The sequence below is a fragment of the Tripterygium wilfordii genome, chromosome 8 (genome assembly GCF_013401445.1).
Source record: "Tripterygium wilfordii isolate XIE 37 chromosome 8, ASM1340144v1, whole genome shotgun sequence".
Classification (NCBI taxonomy): domain Eukaryota; kingdom Viridiplantae; phylum Streptophyta; class Magnoliopsida; order Celastrales; family Celastraceae; genus Tripterygium; species Tripterygium wilfordii.
The window spans coordinates 3,440,473-3,455,984 of record NC_052239.1 but is presented as its reverse complement, the minus strand read 5'-3'; the positions used below and the strand labels follow the sequence as shown (position 1 = coordinate 3,455,984).

General features: G+C 35.6%; 1 protein-coding gene across 1 annotated transcript; it reads left to right on the top strand.

Annotated features, from left to right (window-relative positions):
• Positions 1–10,251: 10,251 nt before the first annotated feature.
• LOC120003811 (tobamovirus multiplication protein 1-like) lies at positions 10,252–15,414 on the top strand. Its single transcript, XM_038852906.1, has 11 exons — positions 10,252–10,633; positions 11,953–12,043; positions 12,130–12,182; positions 12,734–12,826; positions 12,907–12,978; positions 13,103–13,175; positions 13,375–13,420; positions 13,505–13,568; positions 13,746–13,799; positions 13,884–13,961; positions 14,784–15,414. Exons 1-11 carry the CDS (start codon positions 10,460–10,462, stop codon positions 14,874–14,876), a joined length of 891 nt encoding a protein of 296 aa, XP_038708834.1. The 5' UTR covers positions 10,252–10,459; the 3' UTR covers positions 14,877–15,414.
• Positions 15,415–15,512: the final 98 nt, after the last annotated feature.

Sequence of the window (15,512 nt, the reverse complement as noted above, 5' to 3'; positions counted from 1 at the left end):
GAAAGTAATGAAGGGCATGATCTAGAAGATGACATTAATAAATTGAAAACAAATTTAACAACTTCAAAGGAGAGAGAGCAAGAACTACAACAACAGCTCCATGAGAGCAAAAAGGAAAACAATAAGTTGAAAGAAAAAGTTGCTGATCTAGAGGAAAAGTTGAGGAAACTGTCAGCTGTAATGGAAAGTGTTTCTAAGGAGAAAAATGAAATCTCAGAGAGGCTAGATACTGAGTTAATGGAGTATGAAGTTCATCAATTTACACAAGCTTTAAGGGCAACAACTCCACAAAGCAACTACGAAGCAGGAACTTCAACAACTCCGGTAAATAAATATATCCATTAAATTCTTTACACAATTATGGTACTAAATTTATGTGACACTATACCGATACATAACTAATAGTTGATTTATTAATTTGTCATTGAGTAGACACCAGCACAAGCTGCAACAACACTTCCACAGCCATTACCTCAATCAAAAGAAGCAAGAACAGAGAAAGAAAGTGGCAACAAACTGCCAGAGGAAGAAAGTTTGGTATTACTTTATAAATATTCTTTTTTGAACTGATACTTTAGTGATACTATTTGTAAATTTTTTCTATTGTATTCTAGTCACAGGCTGATGTGGAAAGCCCAACGAAAATTGTTTCAGAAATCTTAAACCAACTACCAACAGAGGAGAATCTAGTAATTTAAACTTAAACTTTACTCATTGTTTTATTGTTAAATCATACTTTTATGAAAAATGACTGATACGAAATCTTAAATGCAATCATAGGCTATTGTCTCGAGTCCTTTGGCAAAGGCATCACATGAAGACAGTTCAAGAGAAGTCTTCAAAGATAGTGGAAGGGCATTATTTGATGATATGCCTACATTCCAATTGGTATGTTTCATACACATTAATTGGTATTTTCCCATTTATTAACTTTATAATGTGCTTCAACAGTTTTCTACACCAATTCAAATCAGTATACCTGAGGAACAAGCATTAACTGAAAATGTGTCGCCACCATCCAAGATTGCAACAATAAAGGCCAAGGACAATAGAAAGAGAAACAGAAATGATGATTTTAAATACACTTTCAGTTCACCAAAAAAGAAGGCAAAAGCAAGGGCTATAAAGAAAGGAAAGAAACAGGTATAATGTGCTTCGACTGATACTATAGTGATAATAACTATAGTACAATAACCTCATTAATAAATGTCTTAATTTTACAATACTCTCAATTAAACTTTTTTACAGGTTTACTCAGATGATGATGAAGGAAATGAAGAAAATGACTTCATTGTTGTCGATGTTGGCAACAACAATGAAGACAACGTCAATGTTGAAAAAGCAAAAAAAGTTTCCAAAATTACAAAAACATGGATATCGGCAACCATGCTATCCACACAAGACAAAGAAAAAATCAATAAAATTTTGACAAAGCACGGTGATACGTAAGTACAATGAAACATAAGTCAATGAATTAATTGATACTATACTGATACTAATTTCTATTTCTACAGTGTTCTTATTTTTGGTGAGTGGGGAAGACATTCAGTGCATGTCAGTATGGATGATGTGGCTCAAATCCTCTGTGACAAATGCACATCAAACAATGTAAGAATCTGAAACCAAAGAAATTAAAAACATACGTAAAAAAATCTGACTTCGACAATTCCAATTTTTTCAGGTGATTGACTCACATGCAAAGATCTTGACAGACAAGTACTATGTCAGACATCAAGACCTTGGAAGAAAAGAAGATAATAACACATTCCATGTGTTTGATTCTTTATGTTGGGTAGGTCCATTTTAACAGTAGTTTAGTTTACTGATACTTTACTGATACATTAGTGATACAATACTGATTTAACATTGCTAAAATTGATATGGTAGACATACATCAAGAGGGATGATCAAAAAGGGTTAAGGGAAGAAAAGATAGACAACATTTTGAAGAGTGTAACATTATTAACCCGTTATTTGATCTTCCCAATGAATTCCAATGGGGGTAAACCATTAAGCATTCATCCAAATCATTGGACAATATTGGTGTTGGATGGTGAAGCTTCTGAATGGACTCATTACAATAGCAATAAGCCCAGGGCAGGGACAAAAGATTATTACCTGGAGGATGCAAGGACTGTGGTAAAATTCTGGAACTTTACACTAATTTCAATTATAAGTATAAAACTATATGTATAATTGTATGGCTTACAAAATTGCAGAAACAGTATGTGGAAAAGAAAATGAAAGAACATTACATAGATAGAATGGTTGAACGTGGATTAGATGTGGATGTCGATAGCCTTGATACTGAGTACAATTTCCCATTGGTGTCAGCAAAGAAATGCCCTCAACAACGGACCGGATCGTAAGTTAAACTTCGAATGATAATTTATTTATATTTTTTCATACCAACAAAAAATTAAAATAACCAACAATTTGAAATGTTCAATATTGACAGGGTCGACTGTGGCATACATGTATGCCACATCATGGAGTGCCTAATTACAAAAGTCCCCATTCCTGAAGATATGACGCTTACAGAAGTCACACAATACAAGTGTCAAATGGTTTCAAGCTTTATAAAGGACTACACTCCATGATGCACATTCTATGATCCACACTTCTGATAATGTCTCTGTTGGAATTCTAAATGCATTGTAAAGTTCATGTAGTAGATGAAACTGGTACAATTTTGGTACCGACACTATTCAGTTACGATATTTAGTTAGACTGGTTTGCTTTTCTTTTTCAGGATTTGTGGTACTATGCCATAACAATACTGATACTATGCTGATACATTTTCCTATTGTATTAACATATGCCAATTTAGATATGATAATCATGTCTATGGTACTACACTTGTACTTTACTTATAGTATGCTGATACATTTTCCTGTCATATTAAGATATGTCAATTCATATATGATAATCATGTCTATGGTGCTACACTGACAATTGAACTGATAATTTGCTGATACATTTTCATGTTATACTAAAATATGTCAATTTAGATATGATAATAAGGTATATGGTACTACACTAATATTTTACTGATACTATGCTGATACACAATCATATAGAAATGTGATACTATGTTTATACTAAAGTTCATATTACAATAATACTCCAGAACGTACCACTTCATATCACAATTAATAATAGAATAAGAATAATACAAAAAATCTAAGCTAAAGGCTCCTTGCAAGATTTCCTATTGTGGATGCCTAACTTTCCGCACCTACCACAACGAATCCTTCGTACCTCCTCACTCCTTGATCTAATGCGCCTCTTTCTAGGCCTTCCAGGTTGCCTCTTTGTAACAGGAGGTAAAACCTCAAAGTTTTCATCCTTAAAATCAACACTCAACGAAGCAGGAATGGGATGAATCGGCTCTTCATATGACTTTCGGAAAGCTGAAACATGGAAATAGTAGGGAACAAATTCTTCAATAGGCCTACCACACCTACTTATTGCCTTGACCGCATGCACACATGGGTAACCATTAAGACTCCACATACCACATGAGCATTTACATGAAGAAATATCTACACCATGGGGAGGATCTGAAACAACTTCAAATTTGCTATCAGATGCTCTATGAATAATCCAAGGCCGACATTCATCGACATACTTCTGCAGCTTTTCTACCATCTTAGGGCACAAAACCCCGCTCCACGAACCTAGCAATTTACACAAAAAACAATAAATAAAATCAAATAATAGATCATAAAAAATAATGTACAATCTTCAACGAAGAACACAAACATTAACAAGAAGATATATTACCAGATTCAGTATTCCTTTCATAAAACCAGTCCATAAGTTTAACTCTGATCTTATCAACCATCTGAGTAATAGGCAAATCTCTACAATCAAGTATCCAAGCATTAAACGATTCAGCGGCATTGGAATACATCTCACCATACCGACATCCAACGCTATAGGCATTCGTCCAACACTTTAAAGGCAAATCCGCCAAAAAGTTGTCAACAATCACCCCACCCTCATTTTTCAGTTTCATCAAATTATCGTTAAGTATTGAAACACTAGGAGCATGTGCACACTCCCGAAACAACCATACCATTCGTTCCCTTTGTTTGTTACTAAATGCCCCACGACTAAATTTATCTCTCAAATTCTGTTTCAAATGTTGTAAACAAAAAAAGTGATTGGCACTAGGAAATGCTTTTGGCAACGCTTCCATAAGACCAAGGTTACGATCAGAAACAAAAGTAATAGTCCTGGAATCACCAACCACAATACGTAACTGCTCCAAGAACCACAACCAATTAACAAGATTTTCCGCATCTACAACCGCAAAAGCCAATGGAAACAACCCTGCAACAAATTTGAGAGACAAAGTATCATATCATCATTGTATCAATAAAGTATCAGGATAGTATCAGAATAGTATCAAACACTGATAATGTCAAATTCAAAATTAAAAGAAGTTTTCACCTTGGTTACCATTCTTTCCAGTCGCAGACAACCATATCCCTTTAAAAAGACCTTTCAAAAAAGTCCCATCAAGAAACAACATGGGACGACAGTGAGAAAAACCATGTATGCAAGCAGAAAGACCAACAAACAAACGCTGAAATTTTTTTGAAGCTTCATCAAGTTCTAAAACAATATGACTCCCGGGATTAGTAGACCTAGTTGCATTAACATACCATCCTAACTGCTTGTAGGATTCAGAAGAGTCACCAAAAATAAAAGCTTTTGCTTTCTCCAAAGCACCCCAGGCCTTGTCATAGGAAACAATACAACCATAGCTTGAAAGACAATGAGAAACAACATCATTCGGGGTCAAAGAAGGTTTACTCCTCACAATATCAACAATCAAACCAGATATTAGTTTCGAACTCATCCTTAAGCTCGTGTCCCTCCTCAACAATACAGTACAAGTATGCACATTACACAACTTCCTAATGTAGAAAACACCATTTACTTTAGACAAAGAACCACGAACGAACCAATTGCATCCTTCAGAATACTTGTTTGCACAAAGGGCATCCACCCTCTCCTCATTGTTCCTTAAATAAACAAACTTAAACCCTCTTTCAATTGAATATTTACTTAAAGAAATCCTAAAATCAGCTACACCTCCATCAAACCCCTGCCCAACATGAGTGATAAAACTAGCCCAAGAAGACGAAAGCAAAGGACGAGAATTAGAAGAAGAACAAATTCTACTACTAAAAACCTCCTCACTCTCATCAATAGTTTCAGCATCACCAAAATTATTCACATGGACATTTACATTTGACACACTAGCAACACTCCCAGTCAAACCACCAATGTCAACTGTGACAACAACTTCCACAAGCTGCAAACGTAAAACAGAAATCAACGATATCATTGTGTGAAATTCTTCATCATTCCTCAAAGAGCACCCAGTATACGCAGGTATTGAATAAAGCAAATGGAAGTTGTTAGAATCCAAACAACTCCATTTATCAACAATACTACGCAACAATACATTATAATTAAAATCATCTGAAACTTTGATCGGCAACACTTGATCACCATACTTAACCATCAGAAAAACAACATCCATCATGCTGCAAGCAAATAAGCAAACAAAATAAAAGTATTAAAATAGTATCATTAGTTACCAATAGTATCACAAAAGTATCATTATTACAGACACCTACAATATCATAAAATATGGAATAAATAGTATCATCATCAACAGAAAAACCAACATAATAAGTCTAAAACTCCCTAAAGTATCATAATATTATCAACTTAACACCACCACAACAATAAACAAATTTCAATCAATGTACTGTGTAACAAAAACCGAAAACTACAATATAAAATATGAAAATACAAATGAAGAAGAACAGCTCACAACAATGTGCTTCCAGAATGAGCAAGAGATGTAGATTTTGACGAGGAAGAGAGGAGCAGCTCGGCCAAAAACGGAGACAAGAGCAACTCGACAAACAATCCAGATCGAACAACGAAAAAGAATGTGATGAAGAGCGGAGGAGCAACTCGACAAACAATCCAAATCGAGCAACGAAGAAGAAGGCGATGAAGAGAGGAGCTGCTCGACCAAAAACGGAGAGAGGAGCAGCTCGACCAAAAAATTCAGATCGAGAACCAAGAAGGCAGCTGCGTAAACCAAAAGAATAAGAAAAAGGGTATTATAGGTATAAATCAAAAAATATTTTAAATTAGATGACCAAATTACCCTTAAATTGTATTTTTTTACAATTTTGAAAAGACCCAGGTCCTTTTTACAATTAAGTTGTCTCAATTGCTCTTAATGCCAATTGTCCGATCTTTTTTATTTACATAAAAATTAAAAAGGGAAAATAATAAATTAATAAAAACCAAAAATATTAATCAAAATCAAAACATTTAAATTAATAAAAAAAATTGGGTGAAAAAGATATGAAAAAAATACAATTAAGAATGTGATTTTTTTAAATCTATATATATATATATATATATATATAGCGGTTCTCAGGTGCGTAGACGCGTTAGAGCATCCACATCAGATTATCTAAACATGTGTTTGTAAAATAGAGAATTACTGTAGAGAACCACTATTCACTCCCTTAAACATAAAATAATACTCTCTCCATCCCATTTTAATTGTCCTCTATTCGTTTTTGGGATGTCCCAAAATGCATGCCCATTTCAATTAATTAAAACTAATTTCATCCATTTTTCCCATCTTACCCTTATTTACCCTTAAATTGAAAAGCTAATGGAGTGAATTCCCAAGGAGTCATTGACATCTTAATTGTCCTCTATAAATGAGGGTATAAATGTCAAATTAAAAGGGAGTAATGCAATTTATTAAACTGTGTGTAAAATTGAAGGGGATAATTAAAATGGGACAGAGGGAGTACAATTTATTACTTCTCTCTCCTCACTCTTTCTCTCTCCTCACTCCTATCATTCTCTATTCTCACTTTCTCTCTCCTCTCTCCTCGCTCCTCTCTTTCTCTCTCCTCTCTCCTCACTTCTCTCTCCTCTCTCTCTCTCTATCTCTCTCTTCACTCTCCTCTGCCTCCCCTCTCTCTCCTCACTTTTTATTTCAAATATAATTAATCTATTGTTTTAAATGGAATTAATTTATTATTTTAAATAGAAGTAATTTATATTAATAGAATAAACAATAGAAAGAGAAATAAATATTATTTTAATACAGTAGAGAATATGATAGGTAATTTGATGCAGTGTTGGTTGGATAGGGAATCTGTAAAATAGAGAAAAGTGACATTTTGTTTGTATTTTAAGGAATCTGCTAAGGTAATCTGTTGCAGGTGCTCTTACCTCTAATTTTACGAGCTTCCATTTTCATCCGTTAGATCTTGGGGACGGCTGAGATTGAAATTGATTTTTCTTAAAAAAAAAAAGAATACGGAAGTTCACTTTCGTTTCCTTTTCTTCGTCTGGGTCTCCCCTAAATCGCATTCGTCATCGCACCAACGGCCATGTGATTTCAGGACGGATGAACCTCTGTCGCGGATGTGGGAGACGGAGGTCGGGTTTAGTACATATAAGTCACTGAAAGATACTTCCGTTTACAATTAGGTCATGTAAAGATAAAAATTTCAATTTAGGTCACTCAATATTCTAATTTTAAGCAATTAGGTCATTCGGGTTTAATTCCGACCAATTTCTTATCGGAATTTGCTTCCACGTCAATTATGTGACATATGTCAAACATTTTGATGATGTGGCCAATCCATGTCATTTTCAAAATTTTAAAAAAAATAAAAATAAAAATGCCATGAGGCAAATTCTCCAAAAAAATAAAATGTGAGAAAGGAAAAAAAAGAAAAGACCACCATCACCATCTTCCTCCAGAAACACCACCACCCCGTTGGTCCACCTCTGCAACCTTCCTCCATAGCCATATCTGGAGCCACCACCACCCCTCTCGTCCACCACCACCCACCACCACCACCTTCCTCCGGAAACACCACCTCAACCTCTTCAACCTTCCTCCATAGCCAGATCTGGAGGCACCACCACCACCCCTCTCGTCCACCACCACCCACCACCACCATCTTCCTCTGGAAACACCACCACCCCGTGGTCCACCTCTGCAACCTTCCTCAGAGCCAGATCCGGAGCCACCACCACCGCCATCTTCCTCCGAAAAGACCACCACCACTGCCATCTTCCCGCCGCGCCATAGTCGAGCAAACTTGGTCCAAACTAAAGTGAATCAAAACCACCTACTCCTTGAAAAGTGAAAACACAACAAATTTTGGCAAAAACCCAAAAATCACAGCACCTTTTCGTGTTCAACACTGATCCTACGTTCATCGGGAAAACCAAGTCCAACGTTGACCCAGATGCCAAAACCACGTCTTTACACTAACCATAAACTCAGTTTTCACCTGGGGGACTCGTTGAGTTCGAGTTCGAGTTCTATGGATCAAAAAGCAACGTTGGGAGAGGCGAAGAAGGAGAGAAGTTGAAAGAAATGTTTTTATAATAAAAATAAAAGAAAATCAAGGACTGCAGTTAGACTTTTGACCAATAATTCAGTGTTATTTAATAAAAAGTCAGATTTTTTTATTAAAAAATCCACATCATCACAAAATTCACATTATTTTGGTCCACATAGGACAAAATCAGACATTTCAGCAAATTCCGACGATCAATTTACCGGAATTGAAGCCTCATGACCTAATTACTTAAAATTGAAACATTGAGTAACCCAATTTGAAATTTTTTTCTTTGAGTGACTTAATTGCATACGGAGGTATCTTTCAACGACCTATATACACTAAACCCGACGGAGGTCAAATAGATTCTATGGGTTTTGTGTACATTAATTACCTTATTAATTTAAGCCCTTAGATTGATCCAAGGGCTTATATTTGAAGCCCGCATGTTTTCAAAATCACATGTTTGCGCATTTGAGCTGTGTATATATATATATATATGTGAGAGGAGAACATGACATGACATTCTAGGGTCTAGGGGGAGGGGTTTAAATATCCAAATCCTTTGATATTTCATGCACGCACGGGTATTGTGTATCTTTATACTCAATGTCATGACCATTATGGGTGGAAGCTATGACAATTGGTACAACAATCTTGTACATACGGATTTACGAGAGGTGATTCAGTTGACAATCGATTGAGTTAGACATATGTGTGTTCCAATGAGAAGTGTATTTGTCAATGGTAATTTTAAAAAAAAATAGATTCTTCTCCTTTACTTTTTAGAGTCTTCAAGTCGATACAACCTTTTCTGGACTTTTTTTTTTTTTTCTTTCATTTTACTGTTAAGTCTTTGGTTGGATTTCTTTCAACCGTTGGTTGGTTTCCTAAACCCTTTTAAGGGTAAATCTATATGTGGATCAAAGGGACGCATTCATTGTGAAAATTGCAATCCCCGTGGGTTGGGAATTGGATTATTGTTATGTGATGGGGTCTTTTGTCATTTTGTCGTTTTTGTGTACTCTTATAACTTTTTTCTCTAATGAACATCTTACTCTGGGAAAAAAAAAAGAATTTCAATTTTTTTTAATAGGCTGGTAAACTAAAAATCCAAAAACTATTAAACTATTCAGCTATTTTATAGGACGAATATTATTTCCGCTTTATGTTTTATTTTTTTGAAAGGTCATACGTTAAACTATGTTCGAGGGACATGAAAGCCACTACACACTAAGTCATGCTCGAGAGGTATGAAGGTCACCACAATGGATGAAAACTATCCATATTTCAATCCTCCCTGGTGAGAATAGAACCCTGTCATGCTCGAGAGGTATGAAGGTTTGGATAAAAACTATCCATATTTCAACCCTCCCTAGTGAGAATAGAACCCTAAACCTCAAGGTCTTGGATAGATAACCTGACCAATCGGGCTACCTCATATTCTTCACCTCATTTTTTATTAAGTATATCCTATTAATCCTTTAAAAACATAACAAAATGAGGTATATTTAATAAAAAATGAGATACAAATAATATTCATCATTTCTTATGGTTATAATGCCAAAATATCAAGTTGGCACATTCGGCTTCGTCTTGATGTTAATTATTTCAGGCCTTTTGCATCGATAGTAGCGTTTTGCTGTCTTTTTTCTTCGTATAAATGTGGGGCCCACTGAATTAATGATAAGGTTTACTATTTTTGAAAAAACATAAAATATGGGTCCCACTTGCATAATATTTTATTAATATTTTTTTTAAAAAAATTATTAATATGTTAAACACAAAAGAGAGAAAGTTTTACAACCAAAGCATGTTTGTTGCGCAATCAACGAATATGCCATCCGCACGCACCGAGTCCGCTTTGCCGCTTTGGCAGTTACGCGCAGATTCACACGTGGCCTTACCATCAATCAGACGTGTCATCGCTCTCTCGAATCCCACTATCACAGCGTATTCGCATTGCCAAGCCCAACTTCCTCTTCTTTTCTTCGACTTCTCCTTCTTTCATTCGAGTCTGCGGAACTGCTGCATCAATGGAGTCCTGGGCGCTGAGGACGAAGAACTTCGTCTACAGAGAGCATGAAAACTACAGTAGAATTAGCGGCTTGTTTAATTGGTGGGACAATATGGAAGAATCCGGGGATCTGCAACGAGTCATTTTCTATTTCTTGTGTGCGTGTTATGCATTACTCTCCTTTGTGGCACTGGTACGTTCTTACTTCTTACAACTCCTTGTCATGGTGCATTAGACAGACGTATAGTTTGTTGGATGTGTTCTTCTTCGGTTTAGATATCGATCACTGACTGATTGTAGTATCTCGATGTTGAATGTGAAATCGCTTGTATCTAATGATGATTCCGTCACATATGTCGAAGAACTGGGGAAATTCATGAATTTTAGACCATGAAAATATCAGCTGTTTGTCTTGAAATAGTTCCTGTATTTCGTTTTTCTTGATATAATTTCAAACCAAGTAACTGAAATTGAATCTGAAAATGATTGATTTACTGAGACCGAGGGTTTTGGTTCATAACAACTGTTTCTTTTGTGAAATTGCATCAAACCGCTTGACAAATTCCTTGTGTTTGGATTTCAGCCAGCAGGAGATGAGATTGTTTCTGTACATTGATGCATAATATATTAGAAGTTTCCAATATTTGGTAAATGTCCTTAGGACTAGATACCTGCGAACTCTGGTTTTAGAAAGTTGAAGGAATACTTTGAAAAGTGAGTCACGACTCAGGACTTGCTTTTTGATTATGTGCTCTTCGTAAAGAGAGTTTTTGTTGTTTTAGTGCACCAAGTGATTCCAAAATATCATAAGCTTTGAAAAAAGTTTATTATAGTGTTTAAAAGTATACTCATGCATAACATAATTTGTGAAGCCCTTAACAAGTGGTTAATTTTGAGTGATGTTCCTTGTTTTTGCCACTTGTTTTCTATCTTTAACATTTCAAATCATAAACAAACCAAATTAGAGTTAGAAATCAAAACAGAAGATTGGTCTTCAATTTTCTGAAGTTAATGGCTCAATGCACCAATTTGGGGATCCTTTAATAAATCCGGAAATCCATTTTTGCTGCAACAATATTGTAAATCTAAGTGCCTCAAAAGTCTCATTTATCTTTTGCACTTCAAGGCTCTGTAAACAATAAAAATTCGTGGCACCATCACATTAAAATAGTTACTTCCACGTGAAAGGAATCTTGTGCATGCAGAAGTTAGAGTAAAGGACACTCCCTATTTAGTTTTTCCTTGTTTTTCCATTGCTGTCATCTTCATATAGACATCTCTGAGAGATCGAGAAATGATTCAGCAGTGGTGGTACATTTTTGTTCTCTGTGTATTTCGGTTGAGGAATGGCTCAATGGCATGAAGTTTCATCTATGGATGAAAATTTTAATGGTGAATATGCTTCTTGTGTGGCACTTTAGCATCAGTGGATTTAACCGACATTGTAGAAGGAAATAAGGAATATAGAGCCTCTATGGAATTGAGGTCCCTAATTTTTTTGGGAGTATTCAGGTACAACTTATCCGTATCCAATTGCGAGTGCCAGAATATGGGTGGACAACGCAAAAGGTTTTCCACTTGATGAATTTTCTTGTAAATGGATGTAAGGCTTTTATTTTGTTTGCCATCGTTTTGCTTTGGATTTACTGTATAAGCTAACTAAAAGTGAACCAAATTGCATTTTGACAGTGAGGGCTGTTCTCTTTGGCCTCTACAAGAGTGTCTTTCATATCAAGCCAAAGGTACTTTAATATTTAGATTTGCGTTATTTGATGCTATTTTTGTCAATGAAGTAGTAGAACTGAAACGTATCTGATGACAGATAAATAATTCTGTCAAATATAAAGTCAAGGGTAAAACCAAGGTCCTATATTTTGTTGTTTTCTCATTGTTGTCGCTGTGAAATTCACCTCTTCGTTCTATACCCTGCAGCTGAGAGGTTGGCTAAGCAGTTTTTTTAATGGAAAATTTCATTAAAGATCTTTGTATACTTTGGCCAGCCTTGGATTTATAATGGTATGTTTTTTCGGAGATGTTATTCTGGGAGCATTTCTAAGCTCATTAAGGTATTCAACTATCGCCATAAAACACTGATTTTCAACCACTAAGTATTTTGGAAATTGCCTCTCAGAAATGCGGGGGGAAGTCTTGTCCTTCCCTGAACTTGCCTCAACTGTGGAAGCCTGTTGTTAGCCTTACCTTTTCAACTAACCATCGCAACTCCATTTCACATTGCATGTTATCTTATTATCTTATTAATTTCTTTGTACTGAAGAAATATAACTTGGAACAGGTTCTTGAAATAGTGCTTTTGGATCTTCCTGGTCTTTTGTTCTTTTCGACCTATACATTACTTGTGCTGTTCTGGGCTGAGATATACCACCAGGTATAAACTTTTTGTCAAAGTGAATTTTCAAGAACGATGTAAAGCAGATATTGATGGATTTATTTTCTGTGATGTCTTAGGCACGAAGCCTTCCCACTGATAAACTTAGGCCTACATATTATATTGTCAATGGAGTTGTATACTTCATACAGGTGAGGTAAAACAATTTAATTTTTTACTAGTAATAGTTTTTCCTTGGGGAATTGCCTTAAAACTTTTGATGCAAGTTACACTTTGGTGCATCTCATATGCTCAGCGGTGGTGTTGTGGTAATAGGTTTGTATCTGGATATATATGAGCTCAAGCCAGAGTCCCATAGCTGTGGAAGCTGCCAGACTCTTCTTCGCAGGTAAACAATTGCTATTGACAACTTGAGTTGCTTGAATGCTTGTTTGTTTCAAAACACACTTACTATATTCTGGAGTCGAGGTTGATACCCATTATACATTTCAGATTTCGATTTTGCTTGATGTTGATGTGCTTTGTTCATTGTAAGGTTGTGAATAAATAGTCTGTTTATCAAAATTTATCTTGATTTCTTCTTGCAGTTATTTCATTGTGTGCTGCTCTGGGATTTTTGGTATATGGTGGGAGGTAATAATGGATGTCGACCCATTTTTATTGTTTTAGTTTGATGCAGTAATTTGTGGAGTTGATAAAATTTCTTTCCCCTTTTAGGTTGTTTGTAATGCTGAGACGTTTCCCTATAGAATCTAGAGGTCGTCAGAAAAAGCTTTATGAGGTTTGTAACCTTGGTGTGGTTTGAGAATTGTTCCCACTGCAAATCAAGTGTTAAATAGCGAAAAATTGCAATGAAGTACAGAAACATAGTTACAGCCAAAGAACCAACCTAGACCTGGGTTATAGAATGCCTTATGAATCGATATAATTATTTGAAGTTAACATATTATGGTGGCAGGTTGGCTGTGTTACTGGAGTATGCTGTACATGTTTCTTGATAAGGTGCTTTATGGTGAGTCTCATTTCACTGTAAAAGTTATATGCAAAACCAGAAAGTTTTTCATCCAATGAACATTAACTAATGTTTCTGTTATAGGCTGCTTTATCAGCTTTTGACAAGGATGCTGATATTGATGTCCTGGATCATCCCATTTTAAATCTCATATATTACATGGTAAGTTTCAGCACTCTGTGTGCTCTCTGTATATTCAGCAATCCCAAATTTTTTGAGTGCCTGGATTCTTTCAGCACCTCTTACAAGGAGGCATCCAATCATTATCAAAGCCTTTATCCAAAACTATTTAGGATTGACTATATGAATTCACAAAAGAAATTAATTGGAGTCCACTAGTGACTTTTTTTTTTTGCCATTTGTTCCTTTCTTGAGCTATGCTCTGTACTAATTCCAGAGGGTTGTTTCCTTTCTTGTTGATCCCACCCACGGAATCAAAGGCATTGTCTGAGAAATCAGAGTCTCAAACTTGGTTGGTGAAAAGGTTCTTATGGCATTGATAATTCACTTAGACTCAATTGGCCTCTGCTCAAAGCCTAAAACTCGAAGATGCATCTAAACTCTCTTTTTCAGCTGTCCATGCTTTACCCAAATGCAATACTTTAATATTTCATGTACTTACTTACATTATAGTTAACCAGTTTACGGGAAAGTTTGTGTATTAAAAATATTCAAAGGGCGCATCAGCTTAAACTAGTTAGTTTCTCCAAATCTTTGAAGTGAGTAAATGATGAAATATGTATTTATATATATATATATTCATGCTCTATGTATTGATGGAAGCTGACTGCACCTTTTCTTTTTAGGAAGCTTCTATTAACTCCACAGCCTTCAATGAACCAAAAGCTAATAAGTTGTATATTTCAATATTTTCTTGTACATGAAACTAGAGAAATGTTGCTGAGTGTGCAGTTGAATAGGGTGGAATCGTTCCTCTTATATGCAACTCACTTTGACATGCTTCCTTGTTTCTTTTATGTGCAGTTGGTAGAGATCTTACCATCTGCTTTGGTACTGTTCACCCTAAGGAAGCTACCCCCAAGGCGTGTCTCGGATCAGTATCATCCAATCAGATGAAAGATTTGACTGCTTTAACTTGCATCATTCAAGAATCTTCTTTGCGAGGAAACAGAAAAGAAGCCAAAACTGGAAGAGAGAATTCATCATCTAAGAAGGGGGATGTGTGGAAAATTATAGAATTTGTTTTTAAATTTCTGGTTAGTTTCATATGCTGTCATTTTCCAGTCTCCTTGTGTGTATGTAGTTTGGAATCAATAAAATGCCAGTTCTATTCAAGCGGCTGAAGGCGGTAGAGAGATCAAATGCAAGAGCAAAGGGTGGAAACAAGTGCAGCCAAGCCAAGTCCGGCTCTCTTCAAGATGTCAAGATTGGATTCAGGAATAAAAGGATTTCAAGTTCTGAGTTTTTGTTGAGCTTCAAATTGGCTTCTTGAACACTAGCCACTTATCCAGTTGTTGACAAGTTTGCTCTTGAACTCATTCACAAACCACATGACCTTGTGGTTGTGGATGAGTTTTTTATGCTAACACTGACAAGTTTCTTTGCAAACTCTTAACAAAGTTAATGAATTCATTTGAGAAATTCATGAAATTCATTCCACAGGATACCAATATATACCGTAATTCACCAGCAAATATACCGACTTCAATTTTATTATATTACACAGATTACAATCTTCTTTGAAGTGCACAT